The sequence below is a fragment of the Euleptes europaea genome, chromosome 5 (genome assembly GCF_029931775.1).
Source record: "Euleptes europaea isolate rEulEur1 chromosome 5, rEulEur1.hap1, whole genome shotgun sequence".
In the NCBI taxonomy this organism is placed as follows: Eukaryota; Metazoa; Chordata; class Lepidosauria; order Squamata; family Sphaerodactylidae; genus Euleptes; species Euleptes europaea.
The window spans coordinates 98,196,523-98,219,853 of NC_079316.1; the positions used below are offsets into that span (position 1 = coordinate 98,196,523).

At 44.1% G+C, this 23,331-nt stretch overlaps 1 protein-coding gene across 1 annotated transcript; it reads left to right on the plus strand.

Annotated features, from left to right (window-relative positions):
* Positions 1-449: 449 nt before the first annotated feature.
* SLC16A9 (solute carrier family 16 member 9) lies at positions 450-22,813 on the plus strand. The gene is made up of 5 exons (XM_056850077.1): positions 450-654; positions 16,452-16,595; positions 18,095-18,190; positions 19,988-20,905; positions 22,570-22,813. Exons 1-5 carry the CDS (start codon positions 459-461, stop codon positions 22,752-22,754), a joined length of 1,539 nt encoding a protein of 512 aa, XP_056706055.1. The 5' UTR covers positions 450-458; the 3' UTR covers positions 22,755-22,813.
* Positions 22,814-23,331: the final 518 nt, after the last annotated feature.

Sequence of the window (23,331 nt, forward strand, 5' to 3'; positions counted from 1 at the left end):
AGGGGGCAAACACTTTATACCAAAGTCTACCATCAGATGATCGTTCCAGATGGGTAACCATGTTAGTGTGTAGCAGCAACATTGGATGGAAGTCCAGTGGCACTTTAGAGCCTATCAAAACCTATTCCATCCTCACCTTCATCAAGTCTATGGTGGATGGCATTAGGCAGCATATAGAGAGATCACTGGTGAAGCCTGTGCAGTGCCCTCCTAAGCAAGGTTGCACTCTTTTAAGCACATTAATTTTAATGGATTTAGCACTGCACTCTAAGCGATGTTTATAGTCTGGGCTTGGTGACACTGTCTCCATGCATCTGTGCCAACTTACTTTCTGAACATGTGGCTTATATATTTTAAATTTTGTTGAAATCTGTGTGTCCATTCAACTCTGTTCCCATATGTATGTGTACATATTTTTTTTTACACAGACCTTTGAGTTCTTGAACTACTCCCAGAGAATGGTGTTCGAGAAGTCACCAGATGGTGGATGGGGCTGGGTTATAGTACTTGTCTCCTTCTTCACCCAGTTCTTGTGTTATGGATCTCCATTAGCTGTTGGAGTTTTATATTTAGAATGGCTGGACATTTTTGGAGAAGGGAAAGGAAAAACTGCTTGGGTTGGATCCCTTGCAAGTGGTGTCGGTTTACTTGCAAGTAAGTATCTTTTTAAAAGCTTATAATTTAAATTTCAGTGTTAACTTATAAAACACGTTTCCAGTACCTGTGTGCTTTAAAATTTCTACATAACCAAATTCAATTTGTTAAAAATGAGAAAGTTCCCTTGCATATTTTCGAATAAAGAAACCAAAACATCCATGTGGAAACAGCTCATATTGCTCTGCCTTGTCTTCCTTACAGCACTGCTGTTTTCAGGACCATCCATGTGACATTTTCCTCTGCTGGTCCACTTTGCTATGATCTGTTTGGAATGATTGCAGTCAAAGTGCTTTTGGATGTGTAGATGGGAAGGTGAGCAGTTTTGCAGGTCCCACCCACATCAGCACCATTTTCCTTGCCCCAGTCCTCATGGCAACATTCCACCCCACACACACCAGAGGGCTTTTTTTAAAAGTTGGGAATTGCTACATCACTATAGTGTTATATCAGTCTGTAGCCATAATCTACTAATTCTTTGGTTCTATTTCTTAAAGAAAGTAACTTTCTGGCTCATTTTGTTCCAGAATTTTAAGGGGAAAGGTGTAGGCTTACATTTTCTCTTATAACTACACAACAAAAAGGGTTTGAGATGTACTTTCTTAAAAAAAGAAAATGGGAACTAACAGAACTGCTATAGCATTAGAACGATCTAGCAGTTCCTGACCCCCCCACCAACAACCTCTGTTGGAGAAGGGGAATGATGGCTGCAGGGGACTGAGGCAAGGAAAGAGGGGGAAACTGCTGTGAGGATGTTCTGTCACCTCCGCAAATGCCTCTGCATTCTCAGTGGCAATGAGAGCTACACAAAATCATCTCCATGTAGAAGCATCCACAGATAATTATACGGAATTGCTGCTTCCTTAGCGTTTGCTTAAGGAAGCAAGCATGAACCTGCTGCATAAAAGTAAATTGCAGAGCAGCTAGTAATTGTACCCTAACTGTATACACCACCCTGAATTGCTAGAGGATCAGCATAATAAAAATGTCATTCATAAATGAGCATATACTTAAAACCGCAACTCTAGTGGGAAATAGTAGGGCTGCATGTGGACAAAGCCCTCACATGAGCCATGAAATGTCTGAAATGGCACCTCATGGAAGGTAGTAGCACCTGCTTTCATTGTGTCCATCCTTCATTCTGAACTGAAACATGGAGAAAAACACAATGATGTTAATCTATCGGCACTGGTTCTTGGGTCCAAACTGCACACAATGTAAGTGTGCGTGTGTTCAAATATGAGGCAGTTATATACCCTTGAAATGACCTAAAAAGGTTTGAGGTTTTTTTTTTTTAATTCCCTTTTGTTCAGAGGAGAACCAAGTAGGTATTACATGATACACTAATCTCCGGTGAAGGTTGAGGCACTTCCAGATTTTGTTGATGGGGCCCTGCCAGTCTGTTCTTCTGGTGCCAGTGCATTCCTCTGACTCAAGGAGCCTTTTTCCAATTGAAGAGCTCTTCTGCTGCCAGAGGAGGCTTTTGTGTCAGTGGAATGCCCCTTGTGCTGCAGGGATGTGTCAGGAGAACAGACTAGTAGAAGTTGGATCCCATGAGAAATTTTGCTAATGGACATGGGGGGTGTAATTTTCACTAAGTTCTGGTGCAGACTGTCAACTCTTCCTTATTCCATTCCGGGGGGGTCCCATGTCCCCCAGGAATACCATTTACAGGAGCATTTTGGGGTGCAGCAGGATTGGGAAGGGGTGGAAATCCTGCTACACTGGTAGAAATCCCTCTCATCTGTGTGTATGTGTGTGGGGGGGATTGATGCCTATATGCATAGCACAGAGCTTGAGAAGTGGCCCAGAAAGACAATTGTTGGAAATATGACTGGCTATTTACTTTAAGCCCCGATTTGGATGGGCCAGGCTCATCTCATTATATCTCAGAAGCTAAGCAGGCCCTGGTTGGCACTTGGTTGGGAGACCAGCAAGAAGTGCAGTGTCGCTACACAGAGGCATGTGATGGCAAACCACCTCTTCAACGTCTATTGCCTTGAAAACCCTATGGGGTAAATCAACTGCAGCTTGACAGAACTTTCTACCACCATTAAAGTCATTGTTATAGAAGGGTGAGGAAAAGAGGAGTTTTGCAGGAACTGCTTCTTGCATCCCACCATTTTAAAAATAACTATCAGGACCCATTCATGAGATTTGTAGGAGTAGACAAGGGGAAAGTGATTTTTTGGGCAAATTTTTGGAGTCTTGACCTGGAGATCTGGCTGGCAGTTAGCTATAAAATCTAATTTATCGAAGGAAGAAAAGGTGAAACATTACAAAAAAAGAATGAGAAACTGAGTGCATGGGGGAAAGCCATCAGCCCAATAGTGTCGTGTGAGACCTGAATTTTTTGGTGAATAGCAAATTGCTATATTGTAACCAACCTGTCATATCGAAAGGTACAGAAATACTATTTTGGAATATGTTCACCGGAAGCATTCTGTGTGGGCCATCTTGCAGGAAACATGCAGTAGACTATTAGTCATATTGTGGAGAGCAAGAAACAGGCTGTACTTTCACCTCTTTGCGTTAGCCAAACCACAGCTGCTATTTCCATTTTGGAGCGCGATATATATTTTTAAGATAGCCCAGCTTAATCTTGAAATTATTCTTAAAAAAGGAACTTAAGAAAAGATAATTACATGTTTTTCCTAAGGAGTTTAAAAATTGCTATAAGCCCCTCTCCTTAACTTATTCAACTTAAAATTTATATTTAAAAATTGTGTTTATGTAAATTTTAAGTTGAATGAATTAAGGAGAGGGGCTTATAGCAACTTTGAAATACAGATGTTGTCCCAAACCAGTGCACCCCCTTCTCCACTTTCAGTATACTCTCTTCTGGTTCTTTGATCCAGTCTGCTATCCAAACTAATCCCGCAGCTTGATAGTGCAGTTTAAGGTTTGGTGATGCTAAGCCATCTCGCCTTTTCTCATCTTGCAACACTTTCAAGCTAATTTTTGGGTTTTTCCCATCCCCTTTTGTCATCTTTATTTATTTATTTATTGTTTCAATTTAATACCCCGCTCTCCCCTGCCGAGACTGGGCTCAGAGCGGCTTACAAGGGAATAAAAACCCTTTTAATCAATAAGACCATTTAAAACAGCATTTAAAATAGCCCTAAAATTCTAAATCCAATCCTAAAACTACTTAGGCGCCTCTAAGTATAAAAAGGTTTAACTAGGCGAGCAGATGGAATTAAGATACTGTGACGGTGCGGGTTGGGGAGGCCAGCAATCATATTTGTGAAACTGTAGCTGGCCTCAACCATAAACCTGGTGGAATAGCTCTGTTTTACAGGCCCTGCAGAACTCCTTAAGGTCCCGCAGGGCCCTGATCTCAAATCGAGAGGCTATTCCACCAGGTGGGGGGCAGGGCCGAAAAGCCCTGGCCAAGGCCAGCCGTACATTCCTCTGGACGGGGATTACCAAAAGATTGGTATTGGTTGAACGAAGAGTCCTCTGGAGAGCACACCAGGAGAGGCAGTCCCGCAGATACGAAGGCCGCAGACCGTGCAAGGCGTGATGATGTTCTGCTGTAGTCTACTCTATTCCTGCCTTTCAAAGAATATAAGTCAGACCTTGGGAGTGTCTGCTTGCATTTGCCTCCTGGTAGACAGGGAAGCAGAGCTCCAGCTTAGAGAATAACAAGCAAGGGGAGCCTGCTTCTGCTTATGTAAACGCAGAAAGCCCCTGAGACAGTGCAGTGATTGGAAAGAAGTGGAAATGTTGTGCACAAAAATGCCTTTCGGAAAGATCTTCAGTGGGAACATTTGGAAGATGTACCTGTGACTTAAATTGATTGACATAGAATTCACAGGTTGGGTCTGGAGTCCCCACCATGCGTAACAGTAAGATGGGAGTTGTGGGTGTGCTCCGTTCCTTTGTATGTCGTGCTCAGCTTGGATCGGAATGGTGATGCATGTGGAAAAGGAGCTTCAGTTTCCCCCTGTGCCATTTTCCTGACCTGAATTGGGGGGATGGGGAATGGGGTTCTCTTTAGTTTCTTGTGGTCTTCACCAACAGGCCAAGAAGTCCCCCCCCTTTCAGGTTGGGAAAACTGCATGGGGGGGTGGGAGGCTGAAGTCCCTTCTTCACATCAGTCATGAATGGGGAGGGGCCCTGGCTCAGTGGTGGTAGATCATCTGCTTGGCAGAAGGTCCCAGGTTCAATCTCCAGCATCTCCAGTTAAAGGGACCAGGCAAGTAGGTGATGTGAAAGACCTCTGCCTGAGACCCTGGAGAGCCGCTGCCGGTCTGAGTAGACAATACTGACTTTGATGGACCAAGGATCTGATTCAGTATAAGGCAGCGTCATGTGTTCATGTGTGTTCAATTGGGCACCCCACACATGGAGGAACTGAAGCAGGGGCAGATTTGTCATTAAGACCATCAGGAAAAATCCCAGCAGGCTGATGGTGGGGGAGGGGGGGCAGGGGCCACCCCAGCCTCAGGCGAGAGGTTGCCCTTATCCCTTTTAAGAGAGGCCCTCTCAGCAGCCGCTGTGCAGCCTTCACCCCCTGTGCAGCAGGCAGATGGCTGTGGCGAAAGGAGAGCCCTCAGCCCTCACCCCATGTGGGGCAGAGGAGCAGCCCCCAGGGCAAGAAAGATGTTGACCTTCTTCCTGTGCATGGCAGGTGAACAGCTACTGCAACAGGAGAGCTGGAGGCCCTTGCCAAGTGTGGGGTGGCAGAGCAGTAATGGCGGCGAGAGAGCCATCAGCTCTCTCCCTGTGCAGGACTGGTGAGCAGCTGCTGTGGCGAGTGAGCTGGCTTCCCAGGCCATGCTGGTGAACAGCTGCCGCCATAGCCAGCCAGCAAGCCAGCTGCCTCAGCCACCAGCAAACAGCTGTTGCTCCTTTCCCCCTTCCCTTGGGGGAAGGGGGGGCAGAGGCAGGGCCCTTTCTGGGACATTTTCACCTCCCTGTCTGCCCCTGAATGGAAGAGAATCCACAACTTGTGTCCAGTTGTTATACAGGGAGGGGACCCCAGGTCCAACCTGTGGACTCTGTAATGTGTGAACTGGCAAAAACTTTTATCTGCTCTTGCTACCACCACCTAGTATGACTGAAAAGCAGACAGTACCAGTGACAGAAGTTGCCATAGACATTTCCAGAGATTACTGATGGTCATAACTGTTAGAGATTTTTTTAGATGTGGAACATTCAGTGTATTAAAGATAAGAGATCATTACTTTCAGATTTTCATTAAGTAGTATTTAAGTGTGCATCCCTAACAAATACCTGGCTGATACCTTGTATATATGCTTCTCAGTCTTTTTTGAGCCCGACTTGTCAGGATAGAGCAGCCTAAAAATCCAATAAATTATCATTATTTATTATTATTAGTGCAGGGCAGAGGAGTTAATACAGTGTAGGTACCAAGCAGCTGTCCTCTTTATGAAGTATGGGGAGTCTGCGGTTGTTTCTTATACAGCACCAGCAATATGCACAGGACTTTACAAAACAGAAGAAGGCAGGTCCCTGCCCCAAGGAGCTTGCAATCTAAAATTTGCCAAGAGGGTAATGATTGGAGAAAGGCGAAGGTCATGATAAATAGGGAAGACCAGAATATGTGTTTCAGTTGTGTGTACTTGGGTATAGTTTAGTAGGAAAGTGTTGCTTAGAGGTTGTGCCAGAATATATCTGTATAAGGTTTTGCAGATCTCTGCTGCTTTTTATTGCAGTTCTTCCTACTGTGCATGACATGAAGAGGTTAGCATATCACTAAGGCAACACTTGTCGATAAAACTAGTGCAGCAGGGCAGAGGGAAGAATCTTTAAGGACACAGGAGATGGGATGATCACATCTACAACTACTTGTCTACTGTGTGTCTACTGTTTGTATTAAAACTGAGTTTAAAAATAGCATTGCTATGCTTTTCCTCCAATAATAGTCACAGTGTGAAGCAGGTCTGGTTATGGAGGAAGGATCAGTTAAAGGAGGTATAAAGGTCCAAAGGATGACACAAGAACACAGAAGAGAAAAGAAACAAAAAGAAACTAGACAAGAAAGATGATTTTTTGTGTGTGTGTGTAGGGCTTGTAGCTAGTGAGAATTAAGAATTCTGTGATTTGGAAACATCCCTCCTTAATGTACAGAAACCATTACATCTAGGATTGAGAATCGATTTAAATTACTATCTTCACTGGAGATTCTCAAGTGTTGGGTGCACCAGTTCTACTGAAGTATAGGCAGTGCCTATAAATCACACAAGGTTGCAGAAAACAATTATAGTGCTCCATTGTGATCCATACAGCAGACGGGTATACATGAGGCCTACCTAAGATGGTAAGGTTCAAGCATCTGATTGTTCAGCAGTAAATTCACAAAGACTCACACACAACCTCGTATTTCTGCAGCTCTCTTTCTCACATGGCCAATTTGATGTGCTGTGCAGCCAGCAATGTGAAAAACTGCTATTGGAATGCAGCCTAAGAGAAGATTGTGATCATATGAATAAGGCTGGTATTTGTTTGTCACAGTGATGAAGACTGGCCAGCAATGAAATATTTATCGCCAGTGTTTAGAAAGAAAAGGGGATTGTCTTTGTAAATTGTTTGATGAATCTCAAAGAGCGGGTCAAACGGATATCATATTTAAGATTCAAAAATGACATTGGTGACTGAAGGAGAGGGAGAAGACTTATCCCTTTGCCCTCTCCATGGCAACTAAGGCTTGACTGAAGGCAGGAAGATCTATAACAAAACACCCAGCTGAATTTCTCAAGGATCAATCTGTCTTTACAGTATTCCCTGTTACCAAAGAATTTTTTTTCTTCCATAAGAGAGTTAGATCATTTTCAGTGAAACATTAACTTCGTTCACTGATGGTTTTTTTTTTTAATGATATAGCTTGACATAAGGTGTATGTTAAGAATAAGTTACTGGGAATTTTGCTATGCTGTGTTTCATAAATTCAATTATCTATAGCTGTATAAAATAAAGTGGTTTTGTTACTCATTTGGAAATTGATCAGTTATTCTACGCATTCTGAAAAACATTTACACAGGAGCACTGTATTCGCTTTATTCATGATTTACTCCTCAGGTGCTTGAGCTCCCACCTCCTCCCTTTTGTCTGCTGAACTAAAACAGAAGACTTTCTGGATCAAAATAAACTGCAATTATGACATATAAATTGGGGCACTTGAACACATTTGTTCTTTTGTTTCTTGCCTAAAAAACTGAGTTCTGACCCAGGACTGAACTGTGGTTTAGAATCCATAGACAAGAAATAAACTGCTCTTTGCTGATGTACTTCAGCTTGAACAAAAACTCTTCTTTGTGGCCTGCTCTCCCCAGCGGGGCGGGGGACCTGTGCAGAGCCACGCTGAGAACTTTTTAAGGGCTAAGCTTAAACCAGTTTTTGGTGGCTGGCGCCCACCCCCATTCTAAGAAAGTGGGTGCAACAGGCATGCCTGGGGGGGGGGGACCAGTGTGCCATCCTCCTTGGTTCTCTTATCTTAGGCTAGGTGAGGGTCGCAAAGCTGCTGGGGCTCCTGTACACATTGCCAGTGCTTCATTAAGCAAGCTCACCAAAACAGCTTCATTTATGTTTGAGCTACATTGTGAGAGTTTGCCTTATGTGGTTCAGACTTGATGGCCACAGGTACTATTTGCCAAGTAGATACCAAGTGGATTTGTGTGCTTTGTCTGAGTACTGCTTCTATCTCTGTTTATCTCTGACCCCCTGGGTACTGCAGCTGTGACTCCTGACCAGCTAAATCAAAAATCCTGACCTTTGAAAGCAAAACATCACTGTGGCACATCTTCAAAGCTGAAGAAAAGAAAGTAAATGTCCATCGGCTGGTTTCCAAGTGGACATGACCATCTCTTCACATCTGTTATTTTTCTCCCTGGTTTCATCTTCAGGGCTGCTTGCTGTTCTAAAACCCCTCAAACCACTCTTATCCGTTCCAGCAGCGCGACTTTAATCGATACTGAACGGTGCTTCACCATCCATGTCCATTCCACAGCCTGTAATACTGGGCATAATATTGGGGGTGTAGCACCTGCCCTGATGTGCAGCTCATCGGATCCATTTTGGATGGACAGCTTCAGAACACAGGAGGCTTGTCTGGTGTTGCACTGGAACCTCCCCCCCCCAGGGCACTCCACTAGGAGATGGTCCTCACAGCCACTCCCTCACCTTTACACAAGTTGGCTATTCAACAGGTGGGGTGTTTTCTCATCATTCCTTTCCATGTGCCTGGGACTTACCAGGGTTGGTCCTGTGATTCTCAGTACCACATCTGGGAACCACGTTCCAGAAAGACTATCAGGCCCGGTCTGCATACATGACCTACCTTGGGTACCGATCACTAGTAAGATGGGAGAGAAGAAGATCCTAGAAACCATTGAAAATGCTCTTAAGTTCCTTCATTTAGGGTCTGTAAACCGTGGTCCAACTGTCACTTCTGATTTGAACACCACCCACTGTGACCTAGGTCCTGAGCCCCCCCTTCTGGTCCATCTGCCTCCATTTCTACAGTCTTCCTCACAAAACTGAAGCTCCTGTGTCCTATACCTCCTGCAAGTTCTTCAGTTAGGGCAGCTCTTTTGTCTCATGGCTCTGCCTGCCCTTTCAAAACCGATGGTTTGGAGTCCGTCTGTTCCCTCAGAACTGACAGTCCTCTGCCATTGTCCTTTCTTACGGCCAAGCAACAGTTCTCTCCAAAGTAACCTACCTCAAGCTGCCTCCAGCCAATCTAGATCCTGTTCTTTATTGTTGCCCAAAAGTGAGGGGTTGAATCATCAGCATCATCAGAGGTAGCCTTGGAATCTTCTCATGACTCTTCGGTAGGAGATCAGATACCTGTGTTTCTTGCTAAAGACATCTGGCTTTGTAGAACTGCTCATCTGAGTGGCCACATTGTGCAAGCTGGATGTCAACCAACCTACCCCACCAGTTCAAGATCCAGTCTTTCAACTGGTGTGCTTGGATGCCCATGCTCCAGTGGCACTTCTCATGCTTCTTGACAAGATTGGTTTAAACTTCTAGAATGTTCCAAACATGGTTCTGTGCCAGTACTTGAAAGCCACAGTTACAGGTAAGGACCCTTTTCTTCTTTCAAAAGAAGGAAGAGAGCAGAAAGTCAGGGGTAAGGGAGTGTCTGAGGGTAAACCAGGCTTGTTCTTGCCACTAACTAGAGTGTTCATTATGTGAACACAGCCTATGTGACTTTATGTTAAAAGATGAATTGGGAAATTCCTCACATACCTGGGACTATGTGTTGATTTATCATTGTGTCTAGAGTTGTAATGATCACACTTGCTTTAGGTGTAATTTCATAAATGTTCCATTGGTAAAGCATGAAGTTTTTGTTCTTGGCATGGCTTCGCCCTTGCTAGGATATAAATGTACCAGCTGTTTGCCCTCTACACTTGGGCATATAATGTGTAATCTGTAAAAGAGAAGATAATGCTCCTTAGAATATGTTAATGCTTAGCAAGGTGATACTGCCTCCCTAATAGAACACCTGTTTCCAGATGATCCAGAGCTCACAGTGAGTCTTTTATACTAGAAAGGGTACGGGAGAAGCTAAAGTGTGATGCCACCTTTCATCTGGGCCTAACTATTTTACTACACATTGCCTGGCCCTCTAGTGGTTCCTAATCATAATTTCCGCATGCCTTGATAAAGGTTCTTGTCAATTCAGTGTTGAAAAATTACTGTTGAGCAAGTGTTGGAAAAGACAGACTGCTTCTTTGGGAGTGAGAACCTGTTCTCTCATTGTGTTGCAGTCGCATCAACACCGTTATTCTGTTGAGCAGATGGAGGATATTGTGATTCTGGAAAAACTAAGCTGTCGTGGCGTTGTCGTCCTGTGCCATAATGTATGTTTTACCTTTGGTATCAGAACCTGCATCCAGGGAGGCACTTGTTCTCAAGAGGTGCTTCCCCAAACAGGCAGCTGAAGAGCAGGTTTTAATTTTTTTTAATGGTGATTTAAATGTAAGAACTTTTTACCAAGGCTACGTAACCAGCTGAATAGTCTTTTCAATAGTTCTCAAGTCAAATCCCCAGAGGGGAAAAAAAGGAAATTAAAGAGCTGCTAGGGAGTATACTTTCTGAGAGGAATTTGTGTGAAGGAACTCTTCAGTGAGAAGATTAGTAATGATCGGCAAGCTTTCCTAGATGTCAGCTTGTCTACTCTGAGCAGTCTTCTGGAATTACTCTTGGTTCATGAAGGGCAGTGGTCTTCAACCCATGACTTGTGGAGTCTCATCTCCTGGATTGTGAGCACCATAGAACCACTATTTTTTTGGCTACTTTTCAAAGGTTCTATTGTAGCACATGTGTGTAAACGGCAAAGGCAATGCCTGTCTCAACACACACTGAGAGAAGGAGCAGAAAGAGTTATTCGGTCATCAAGAGAACTCCATGGCTCTGACTTTTGACTAGTTCTTCACTACACGTGCTGATATTTGGCTTGTGTTTGTTCTTCCTGGATCTTTTGGACTTCTGCCTAACAAGGGTGTCTGCGGGGTCTAGGGAGGGTGCTTACCTCCCTCAAATCCTAATTTTGGTATTTTACCCCCATTTACATTTAAACACACGCTCCAACTGCACAGAAAGAAGCACTGATGGAGTGATCTCTGAGACCATTCCTGGTGCAAGAATAGTAGGCTCCAGCTTTGAGACCAGGAACCTCTGCACTTTTCCTGAGTTATGAGAGGACCAGCAGGCAGCTTAACCTGATCGAATGATGATGCTGTTTCTGCAAGATGTTACAAGATATAGACACCCTATAGATGTAATGATAATATAAACTGAGTGGGATATATATTTGCACAAACATAACCTACTACATTTTAGTTTCAGTATCTCTTGCTCACAAAAGCCCTCCAGAACCTGAGTAAATTTCTCTTGGTTTGGACCCTGCCTAGGCCCTCTTCTCGAAGCAGATATGGTGAGGCAGGCACTCTTATGGGATATCTGCTGTGGGAATCTGGTGATGCTCCCGTGCTGAACTATATGTTGTTTCACTTTTTGTTCTGCTTGTGTCACTTGTGCCAAACAGAAATAATGACTGCTTCAGTTCAAGAATCATAGTAATGTGCAGCTACATACATTTTGTGTGGTGTCAAAGAATTGTGCAGTGTGAAATAGGTTTTTGTGCATCTGGGTGTATGGTGTTTAATAAAGGATTGGGTTTTTCTTAAAAATAAATTGATGAGAAAAAGATATATAGTGGAGCATGAGGGACATTGGCTAGCACAGCCACTGCAGGTGGTGCAGGAAGGAGTCAGGAGCTGCCCTCCCTCTCATGGTAAATGGCAGTTAGAAGTGTCTCTGTCTCCCCCTCCCCCCCTTCTCCTAGAATCCAAGTGTTGATGTCTTTAGGGACAAGCAGGGATGATGCTACTAACCGGCTTTGTAGGGTGTTTAGTTCAGCACAAACATACTTGGATTGATTTTATTTTTCATTCTGGTGCAAAGTGGAACAGCAGTAATCTTGAGAGAAGGAAATTTTAAGTGAAAAGATATACAAAAGATTAGCAACTGAAGTGACTCAGCTGAATCTACAGGTTAAAAGAAATAAGGATGGCTACACCTTTTCCTCTCTGTCTTTATCTAAACACCAGTGGTGTAGAGGTAAATTAGGAAGTGCAGGTCTGCTATCAGAAAAGACTTCTAGCTACTAGCCACAATGGGGCACCTACGCCCGGAGCTAGTTAGACGTTTTCTCACCCAAACGTCACACACTCTGGGGAGGCACCACCCCTTCCTTTTTCACTGCCGCCGAGCTCAGACGTGTTATTCCTTTCCTAGCCATTTTATTCATCAATCTTAAGTGTGTGGGTAGTTTGACTTGCCCATCCTCCAGTTTTTCCTGCACTGTTCCCTCTCAGGATTGGGGGGCTGATTCATTATGTCTCCTAAGCCCTTATTTAAGAAATGCAGCATCAAGATGCCCCATTCTGACGGGCATGAGAGCTGCATGCTATGCCTGGGCAAGGCGCACAATGTGGCGGCCTGCAAGATCTGCCCAAAATTCAGTAACAAGGCCAAGGGTGATAGAGAGGCCAGACTCAAGGCCGAACTGTGGAAAAGAGCCCTCTCTTCCACTCTCCCCCCGTTGGCTCCTGGGACCCCATGTTTACCATCCATATCTAGATCTGTTACATCCTTGGTTCCCTCCACGGTTCCGATGGTCTCTTCAGGGGCTCCCTCGGTTCCGACAGATCCATGATCTTCCTGACCCACTCCTCCACTAACCGGAACAGAGGAGGGTTTGGTGTCATCAAGAGTGACTTCTTCACATAAGCGCCATTCGTCAAACAAGAAGCACCCCACTGTGGGTCCTTCGTCCAAAAAGTGCAAACAGAAGCTCAAGCACATTGAGCCCTCCGATCAGAAGCTGGTTCCACCTGCTGGTTCTGGCAAGTTGCAGAGTCCGCCAAAGATGCCATCCTTAGGTTCTGCCTCTCCACCCTCCTCCGAAGGTGAGCTGTAACCCCAACTGGCTCAGTTCAGCCCAGAGCATCCTTTTGACACTCATTAGTTTTCTCCCTGGCAACAACCCCCTGAGCCCCCCTTTTCTTATCTCGCTCTAGATTCAGGACTGGAACAGCTGGCTCCTCCACCTAACCTGATCCCAGTGACATCCTTTGGTTCCGTGCAGCCTTTCCCATCCACCTCCGCCCTGTCCAGCTCCGATCAGGAGGAGGAAGAGGTCGATCCTTCGATGTACAGTTTGGAAAATAGATCAGAGACATCACTTGATGATACGGTTGCTGACCCGGGCTCTAGCTCTCCCACGAAGGATTCTAAGCTCCACGTAGAGCAAATGCTTAACATCGCGCAGGCTTTTGAGCTTGAGGTATCCACCTCCCATTATAAACCTCAATACAAGATCCTAAATCGTCTTTACCCTGACTCACAATCCTTTGTGTCTTTCCCACTGCTGGAGGGACTTTCCGACCTGGCCTTTCCAGTCTGGAAGAAGCCAGCCTCTGCCACTGCTTCGTCAAAGAAGTTAGAAAATCTCTATTGCATCAAACAAGAATCAGCAGGATTCCTATCTCTGCACCCACCACCGTCATCCATTGTGGCTACAGAATTGCAGGCTCGACAGAGATTTGGCCAGCATTCAACTCCTTCTGACAGAGAGTCATCAGATCAACACCCTCTGAAGGAAGGTCTATACTTTGCCTTCCCTAAACTATAGGATTGTGATGTACCAAGTCATCGTGGCAGGATACCAGCTTCATCTTTGGGAGAAGCTTAGCCCACGCCTAGACTCCTTTACTGAGGACTCCAGGAATCAGATTCAACAGATTCAAGCTGGCAAACATGTGGCAGAAACCTCTTCCAGAGGGATTGCCACTGCTGTCATTATCAGAAGACCTACTTGGTTGCATAACACTGCTCTGTTGGTTGACATCCGGTCCTGGGTGGAGGATCTGCCTTTCGAGGGATTCACCCTCTTTTCCACCAAGACTACTGAATTTCTCACCAATATTAAGAAGGACAAGCAAACGGCCAAGTCTCTGGGTGTGATACCCTCACAGCAACAGCAACCCAGGGACAGATTTGGGCAGTGCCAGCGTAGCTTCGCCAACCCGTTCTTCAGGGGCCAGCGTCAATATCACCCCTAGTATCCTTCCAGACAAGCTGGCTATCAGCCCAGTTATCAACAGTCCTTCAAGAAGACCAAGCCTCCTCACAGGCCCAGGTCTAACACCACTCCACCACCTCCTAAGAATAGTGAGCAGCAAGGCCCACACTTCTGACTGTCCCTGCCGGCACTCACTGAGTATACTCCATTTTTTGATAGGCTTTCCAGATATTTTTCTGAGTGGGCTAGAATCTATTCAGATTCATGGGTATTTAGGATTATTAGATTCGGTTACAGCCTAGAGTAAGAGTGTTCCTCCCTGTTCTCCTCCCAGTTTGGCTAGGGACAATCCCTTCCCAGAGCTCACCTCTCATCTTTGTGAGTTGTTATGAGAGGGTGCAGTTCAGCAAGTGCCCCATGATACCCCTTGTTGGGGGGTTTTCTCCAGAGTTTTTGTAGTTGATAAAGAAGGATGGTGGTCGCAGGCCCATCCTTCACATGAGAGATTTAAATAAATGTTTGTTTATTCATAAATTCAGGGTGGTTTCTTTGCCTTCTGTGATTGAGCTACTCACCCCAGCTACCTGGATGGCTGTTCTTGACCTGAAGGATGCCTACTTTCACATTGCTGTCTGTGATGCTCACAGGAAGTATCTGCGTTTTAGACAGGGCCCCCACATTTTTCAGTATAATGTGCTCCCCTTTGGCCTGGCAACAGTACCAAGGGTTTTCACCGAGTGCATGGCTGCAGTGGTGGCGCATTTATGCACTTTGGTTATACTATTTTCCCCTACCTAGATGACTGGTTGCTGTCTGTCCAGTCTCGAGAGCTCCTGTTGTCGCAGATAGACTTGGTCACCTCTACCTACCTGGATGGCCCAGGCTAGGCCGATCTTGACAGATATCAGGAAGATAAGCAAGGTCGACCCTGGGTAGTATTTGGATGGGAGGCCACCAAGGAATACCAGGGTTGCTATGCAGAGGAACACAATGGCAAACCACCTCTGTTAGTCTCCTGCCTTGAAAACCCTATGGGGTCACCAAAAGTTGGCAGCTACTTGATGGCTCTTTACACACAAACATACACTCACGCTTGAATGGAGAGAGTGGGTGGACATCTGTTGATTCCTCAGGCATTGTGGGCAGAAGCTGGGGTAATTACCTCCCATCCTGCACTGGGTGAGAAAGAGGCATGGCCCTGTCTATAGTGCTGATTGGTTATTGAGCATACTGCAGGGATAACACTGCATTTCTTCTGTTGAAGCATGCAAGTTTATTTTAGAATTTCAGCATGTTAGGGTATAATATATAGGGACAATCCATATGTTAGTGTGTAAATATAGGAGCAACCCTCTATGGAACTTGCTCGGAGAATAGAAGTCCAAAGGATAAAGGCCAAATTAAATAAATGGAAATTCTCAAACTTTTGCTCCCTTGGGCCAAGAAAGAAATCTGCTTAAATCTTAGCTGGTTTAGAAATGGAGCAGCAGTCGTCATCCCAACTTGGCAGCACCCATCAGGACATGGCAGGCCTAAGGCAAATGGAGGGAGCTAGGACCACAAATACTACTTGTGTGTATGGGAGGATAGTTCAGTTCAGGTACCTTTATTGGGATAACAAACATTTCGATAAATGCAGTAAAACACATAGAAAAGCTGTTATAAGGCAGAATGGATTGCAATCATACCAACACGAAAGTTAGCCACGGTTTCAATAATATTAGGTCCTGATTGTTAAGAAGAGTGAGAACCATTAAATAATTAGGAAATTCCTCCATTTGAGTCAAGATAGGATTAAAAAATTTAAAATGTAACGTTTGATAGAAGGGGCACCGGAAGAAAACATGTTGGATAGTTTCAACCTCTTTGTTGGAGCAAGGGCACAATCTATCAGAAAGGGGAACACCAAGATAATGACCAGTTAATAGAGCTGACGGTAATACATTAAATCTGGCTAAGGAAAAATCTATGGGAGGATAAAGTGCTAGTGAAACGGGAGATTGACTTACTGCTCGATGGTACCATCAAGCACTGCAAATAGAGGAGCATTTCCTGGTTCACTCTTCAAACACTAAATAAGAGTCAAAGAGGAATTCCTATTTCCCCTAATTCTGGTTGACCGAACGGCCTGTTGAGAGTTATTGAGTTAAGGGAATGAATCTTTTGAATGCTACCTTAGAGAGCTTGATATCATAAAAGTGTTTCCATTTTTAACCCCTTAAAAACCATATAGGTCCTGTTTGCAGCACATGCGTCTCTGCATTTGGAGCCAGACCTGTAACCATCTTCAGCAGCTTTATGGTTGCAGGGGGGCTAATGATGAGCAGCTTTGCGCCTAACATCTACTTCCTGTTTTTTTCCTATGGAATTCTTGTTGGTAAGAGAGTTCATAGAGATCCTTTAAAAATGCATAAGGTGCCTATGTGTTCTAGAGGGGAAGGTTTTTTCTTTTTTTTTTTTTTTTTGCACTTCAGAACTGCAGTCTAGGGTTGCCAACCTCCAGGTGGTGGCTGGAGATCTCCCACTATTGATCTGAGGGGGCCTATCTGCTTGCTGTTTTTCAGCGAGTACTATATGGTATTGTCCGTTATCTATGGTTTTAGCAATTAGGGAATTGCTGTGGTATTTTTAATTCTTTTAATTCTTTTATTGAGATATTTATACTTGATGATATGTTGATTTTATGGCTGCTACTTGCCCTGAACCTGGCTTCATCCAGGGCAGGCGGACTATAAATTGAAACAGCAACAACAATAACAACAACAACATCAGATCTCCAGGTGACTAGGCTTACCAGGTGCCTGTTAATGGCAGGCAATTCCCGCCACTTAACAGGCCTGCCTGCTGCCCCTCAGCTGGCCAGCGGGCGGAAACAGTCCAGCTAAAGGGGGGCAATCACCACATGCATGCGGCGTGGCACAATAAAGTCTCTTCCGAGGTAAACCTGAAAAAGAGAGGGAAGCTCTAGCACATCTCTTTTAAAAATATATATATGGAGACCATAGAGTTTTTGGAGGAATATGCTAGTGTCCCCGTCACTCCCGGATTTGACAAGGATGCTCTAGCACATTCCTCCAAAAACTCTATGGTTTCCATAGAGTTTTTAAGGGGACATGCTATAGTGTCCCCATCACTTCTGAGTTTACCCCAGAAGAGACATTATTGCATGTGTGTGCTGTGTGCTCACAAATCGCCCCCCCCACACACCGAAGCTCCCATCAATGGCAAGGGTGGACCTGGCAACCCTATAGGTGACAGAGATCAGTTCCCCTGGAGAAAATGGCTGTTTTGGCAATTAGACTCTATGGCATTGAAGTCCCTCCCCTCTCCACACCCTGCCCTCCTCAGGTTCCACCCCCAAAATCTCCAGGTATTTCCCAACCCGGAGCTGGCAACCCTAAGTTTAATACTTTAATTCTCCTTTGTACTGATAAGAGCAAATAGCAAAGCATTCATAAGTTAACTGCCCTAGGGTTGCCAGCCTCCAGGTAGGGTCTGGAGATCTCCCAGTATAACAGCTGATCTCCAAACCACAGTCCCCCTAGAGAAAATGGCTGCTTTGGAGTGAGCCCTCTGTGGCATTATACTCTGCTGTGTTGAGGTCCCTCCCCTTTCCAAACCCTGCCCTACCCAAGCTTCGCCCCCAAATCGCCAGGAATTTCCCAATCCGGTGTTGGCCACTCTACCTGAATTACTAAGAAGCTTTCTGGCGGCTGCCTCATATATCCTGTTGTAAATTAATGGCGGTTGTGCTACAGCAGGGCTTTCTAGATTTGTACCTTACAAATGATTTTTGCCTTTGTTGCTGCACATCATCATAATCCTTATTCAGTAATAAAGGATTCTTCATTTGTGAAAAATTTCTTCTCTTTTCAGGACTCGGGTGTGGCTTATTGTACACAGCAACAGTAACTATTACATGCCAGTATTTTGACAAACGCAGAGGCCTTGCCCTTGGCCTCATTTCTACAGGTATGGGCTTTTAGCACAGATTAATCTCTTCTGTTCCAAATGGCCCTACACAGGTATAACTCTTCCACACAGTTCAGACGTAATGCAAACCATGGTTTATTTTAACAATAGTTGGTTTGTGATGCTAAGATTCTGCTTGTAGGTGTTCACTCAAATTTTGACTGGCCTTGAGAAAGACTGGTTTCACTCTGTAATTGGTAGGGTTGCCAACTCCAGGTTGGGAAATACCTGTAGATTTGAGGGTGGAACCTGGGGAAAGTAGGGTTTGGGGAGGTGAGGGACCTCATCAGGGTATAATGCCATAGAGTCCACACTCCAAAGCAACAATTTTCTCCAGGGGAACTGATTGTCTGGAGACCAGTTGTAATTCCAGGAAACCTCCAGGCCCTTCCTGGAGGCTGGAAGTCCTAGTAATTGGGGAGGGGTCGTGTTCAGAAAACAAACCGGGATATATGTGTGTTCACACATCACACGTAGCCATAGTTAAGACTAACTGTGGTAAATAAACCAACTTCAAACTAGGATTTTAGGACTTGGTTTGATGGATCCGGCTACTCCTAGTTAGTGGGAGTGGCTGTTCAGAAAATCACACTAGCCTTGGTTAGTTTTACAGTGCAATCCTATGCAGAGTCACTCCAGTCAGAGTCCACTAAAATTACTGTGGCTAGCCTGGAGGAACTCTGTAGGATTTCACTGTTAATTAAACAATGATTTTTTTTGTCACATCTGTCTGAACTGAGCCTTAATGATGCTTTCCTTATCTATGATTTTGTTTTGTCTGAATATCTAAAACATACCTAGTACCTTTTTTCTATGCCTGATGCAGAAATGGGGGACCCCCTCTTTAGTGGCTTTGTCATTTTTTTCTTAATAGATTTATTCTGCTCAGAAACCCTGCATAAAATTATTTTTCTGTACTTCTGTCAGCATTAGGGTTTTTATGTAATACAAAAATAGCTTCAAAAACAGCTGCATGTGCAAGTTTATTTAGATGTTTATCAGTTGCCCTTCCCCAAAAAAATCTTTGCTCAGAGCAAAGGATTATAAAATGATCAACTATAGTTAAATATACATGGACTGCATAATTGGAGACCATGAAGCCACATGCATCCCCCAGGAACTCAATAAATGTTCTGGTTTTACTACCAAAATGGAGGTGTGTGTGTCTCAAACACATGGCATGCACAATACATGGCATACTGTATTTGGCTTGATGGATTACTAGCTGAACGACATTCTGATTCAAGTCAAGGGTTTGTTTTTCTTTTACAATTTCATAAATTATGGGTTGGATCCCAAGATCTGACAGCAGAAGACACTGATAGTCTTCCTACCCCCCACCCCCCTCCAGTCCTGTCTGACTCTGGGAAAGTTTATTCTTGGAGCTATGGGGACCCTGAAGGAGTAATAGCCATGTGGGCTGGGAAGCTGGTAGGGAGAGAGAAGGTGGTGAAATTGCTCCCTCCTCTCTCCTCTATGAGTGGAGCTTTGCTGACAGAAAAGGAAGAAAGGAGCAAGTTTTCAGACACCCCCCCCCCCCCATGTAGCTGTTACTCCATGTTTGTCCAACAACCCCATATAAACTTTCCCAGGTCAGAAATGACTGCTGTGGGGAGAAGAAAGTTGGAAAGATAGGTAAACCTCGTGGGGTCCTTGCATGGTCCTTGATCTGGATCCAACCCAGTATGTTCAGCCGCTAGATTATGTGTAGTATTGTCGTACTAAAAGTTGCTCTATGAAAGGGTTTTAAGTGTGTCTTTTTAAGTGTCTGTCTATTTTCTCCCCCTGCCCCCTCAGGATCAAGTGTTGGACTTTTTATATATGCAGCATTACAAAGAAAACTAATTGAACTTTATGGGTTGGAAGGCTGTCTGCTCATTGTTGGCGCATTGTCTCTAAATATACTAGCGTGCGGGAGTCTAATGAGACCTTTGCGCTCATGCAGTTTTTCCTTACCAGAGAAGCCATGCCTCGAGAAGATTCCAGACCAGTACCTCATTTATAATGAAAAAGAAAAAAACCTTTATGAAGAGAATGAAAATATATTGGAAAAAGCCAGTACTGAAGGGAAAAGTGTGAATAAACCATCCGGCAGTGATTGTAAGCAGGGATCTCTTGTGAACAAGAACAGACTGTCGTCAGTCGCATCAAAGGAGACAGACACTTACAAAATGAAAGTCGCAGAAAAGACATATTTCTGTAAACATCTTGCCAAAAAGAAATGGCACCTCTATTTAGACTACTGGGCAGAAACACTAAGTCTTTTTAAAAACAAAGTATTTTCATCGCTTTTTATTGCCATCTTCTTCTTTGACATTGGGGTATTTCCTCCATCTTTGCTCATGGAAGACATAGCCAGAAGTTCGAATATTGGTGAAGAAAACTGCGTCATTCCTCTTGTTTCGATCATAGGCATTATGACTGCCACTGGTAAACTTGCTTTAGGAATATTAGCAGATTTTAAATGGATGAATACTTTATATCTGTACGTCCTGACCTTAATAATGACTTCAGTGGCACTGCTTTTGATTCCGTTTGCCCAAAGTTACATTATGCTGGCAATACTTTCAGGGGTTTTAGGTTTTCTGACTGGCAATTGGTCCATTTTTCCATATGTCACAACAGAGACTGTGGGAATAGAAAAATTAGCCCATGCATATGGTATATTGATGTTTTTTGCTGGACTTGGAAATAGTCTTGGACCACCAATTGTAGGTAAGATCACATTTAAACATGTATGTTTTCCTGATTTTTTTTTTAAAAAGGCATTTCCTTGTGTGTGTTATGTGACTTATGATGACCCTATGAACTAATTACCTCCAAAACAATGTGTCATTAAGAGCCTCGGGTCTTCCAAACTGAAGGCCATGGCTTCTTCAGTGGAATCAGTTCTAGTAATTTGTGGGAAATGTAAAATTTGTTCAAATAAGAAATTCTGGAAGGAAGTGAATGACATCCCTACTGCTATTCAGACTTTATTGTAAATGTGAAAAGATACTCATTAGATGCTAAAACCTATAAAATACACATTATTAGGGGATTTTTTCTGGTTTTTTTTAATTCTGTTTGTAAGGTGAGATATCTTAAGCCAGTCATTTTATAAACCAGGGATCCCCAACATGCTGATTGACTATCGGAGATTTGATTGGCTGTGCAGACTTTTTTTTTTAAAGTTGCTTTGGCAGCAGCTGTCATGGCAGCACAAGGATCTACACTGTGGTACTGAAGTTAAGCTGTGGCAAGCATTTTGTGGCTGCACCTACCACACCGTGTCAGAATTCCAAATGTACCCACAGCCTCAAAAAAGTTGGAGACCCCCTGCTATAAACAATGGGAAGGACCCGAGCAGAGTTCAACTTGTGAAATGGCACTTTCTTGCCTGCTCCTTGAATCTGCCCCCCCCCCGTTATTCCTCAGTTAGGATACCTTTGGGGGGGGGTTTGCATCTGGTACATGGGGCTGCAACTGGAGGGAGAATTGGCAGAGACTGGGGTGGGGTGTGGGGTGGGACACTGGCATGAAAGGAAGTGCCTTATTTGAAACCAGCCCAGCGTTTCTTTGTCCATCATTGGGGGACCGACATGTAACTTTAAAAAGTCCAAGCATAAGCATCTTTTAGTAGCAGGGGAAGGCATATATTTTCAGTCTGACTTTGGGGGCTCATGACTAAATCAGCAGAGGGGTGGAGGTGGGGATGGTTAACAAGATGGGGTTTTATTTTGTCTTGGTGGCGTTCTTGAGCTTTTGTTACCAGTCCTGATCCTTCACAATGGGTGTGCTGCAAATTGGGATGCCACAATGTGGCAACTTCATATTTGCTAGTATAGAAATATCTATTTTACAATCATGTTTCTCTTTTTCATGGAAAAACACAAAGTAGCTTCATTTATTTTTATGCTACCTGGATGTCTAGTTGAAATATATATATATAGAGAGAGAGAGCAGTGGGGTCCCCAAGGTTGTGGGGGTGCCTTTAGAAATTTGACACAGGGCGGTGGGCACAACCACAGAATGGCTGCGGCAGGAGGTGGAGCCAGTCACAAAATGTCAGAGTGAAGTGAAGTGATTTTAAAATTGAACATATTGTTTAAAAATATTTTCTCACGCACAAATATACTGATTGAACTAGGTAAGAAGCACTCACCTGGCAGTGTCTGACAGGTCTCCAATGGCCAATCAGTAGCTCAGCTAGCACCACCTGGCCTCACCCACATTCTTAAAACACTTGCTGGGCACCAGGAAAAGTATCAGCGGGTGCTGTGGCACCCATGTGCACCACCTTGGGGACCCCTGGTATAAAGGATAATAGAATGTATTTAGAAACTGTTAATCTTTTCAGTCAAGGTTTGTGTGCCTAACTTTTTTCTTTTCTTTTTCAGGTTGGTTCTATGACTGGACAGAGTCCTACGACACAGCATTTTATTTTAGTGGACTTTGTGTCTTGTTTGGAGGGCTGCTTTTGTTGGTTGCTGCAATTCCATGTTGGAACAACTTGAACAGTAGCAATCAGCCTGAAAAGCCACTTCCGAGTATTTACTCCTACAAAGTTTCAGCCACTGCTTAGGTGACGGCAAAGAGCCTTCGATTGCCTTTTTATACTGCACAGCAAGATATTTTAGTAATTTTCCCCACTTTTATTTATGAAGCAAGAAACCTCTTTTTTATTACTCTGAAATGCATTTAGGTTTGATCCAGAGCCTCTGTCATGCATGGGAGGCTCAGTGCTAGCAATGGCTGCCAAAGCTCCTTCCGCACAAGGATCATTTCAGAGGATAGCTGTGTTCATCTGCAGTAGAAGAGCTGGCTTCGAGTACAGTAGAACCTTAGAGGCCAACAAGATATTCAGAGTATAACCTTTTGAGAGTGTGATGAAGGGACCTTTGACTCTCAAAAAGCATATACCCCCCCCCCCAAAAAAATCTTGGTCTCTAAGGTGCTGCTGGACTCAAATCTAGCTGCACGAAGAGTCTTTTACCTTTCCATTGCCAGCAGTGAGAGAATCCCACTTGTGCCTACATAGCTGGACTGTAGCCAGTTTATCTAACCCAGAGCTCTTAATGGGTCCATTAAGAAGCTCTGAGATGTATATGGAATTCCTGCATCAAGACTTTCTCATTGGCTTCAGTATTGGGCAAGCAATA

Bases quoted from the DNA above. Each gene is read 5' to 3' on its own strand.
- SLC16A9 (XM_056850077.1), top strand. From the start codon at position 459: ATGGTGTTCGAGAAGTCACCAGATGGTGGATGGGGCTGGGTTATAGTA. The intron at 16,596-18,094 runs GTAAGAGAGTTC...TTCTCTTTTCAG, and splicing joins TTCCTATGGAATTCTTGTTG to GACTCGGGTGTGGCTTATTG. The intron at 18,191-19,987 runs GTATGGGCTTTT...CTGCCCCCTCAG, and splicing joins CCTTGGCCTCATTTCTACAG to GATCAAGTGTTGGACTTTTT.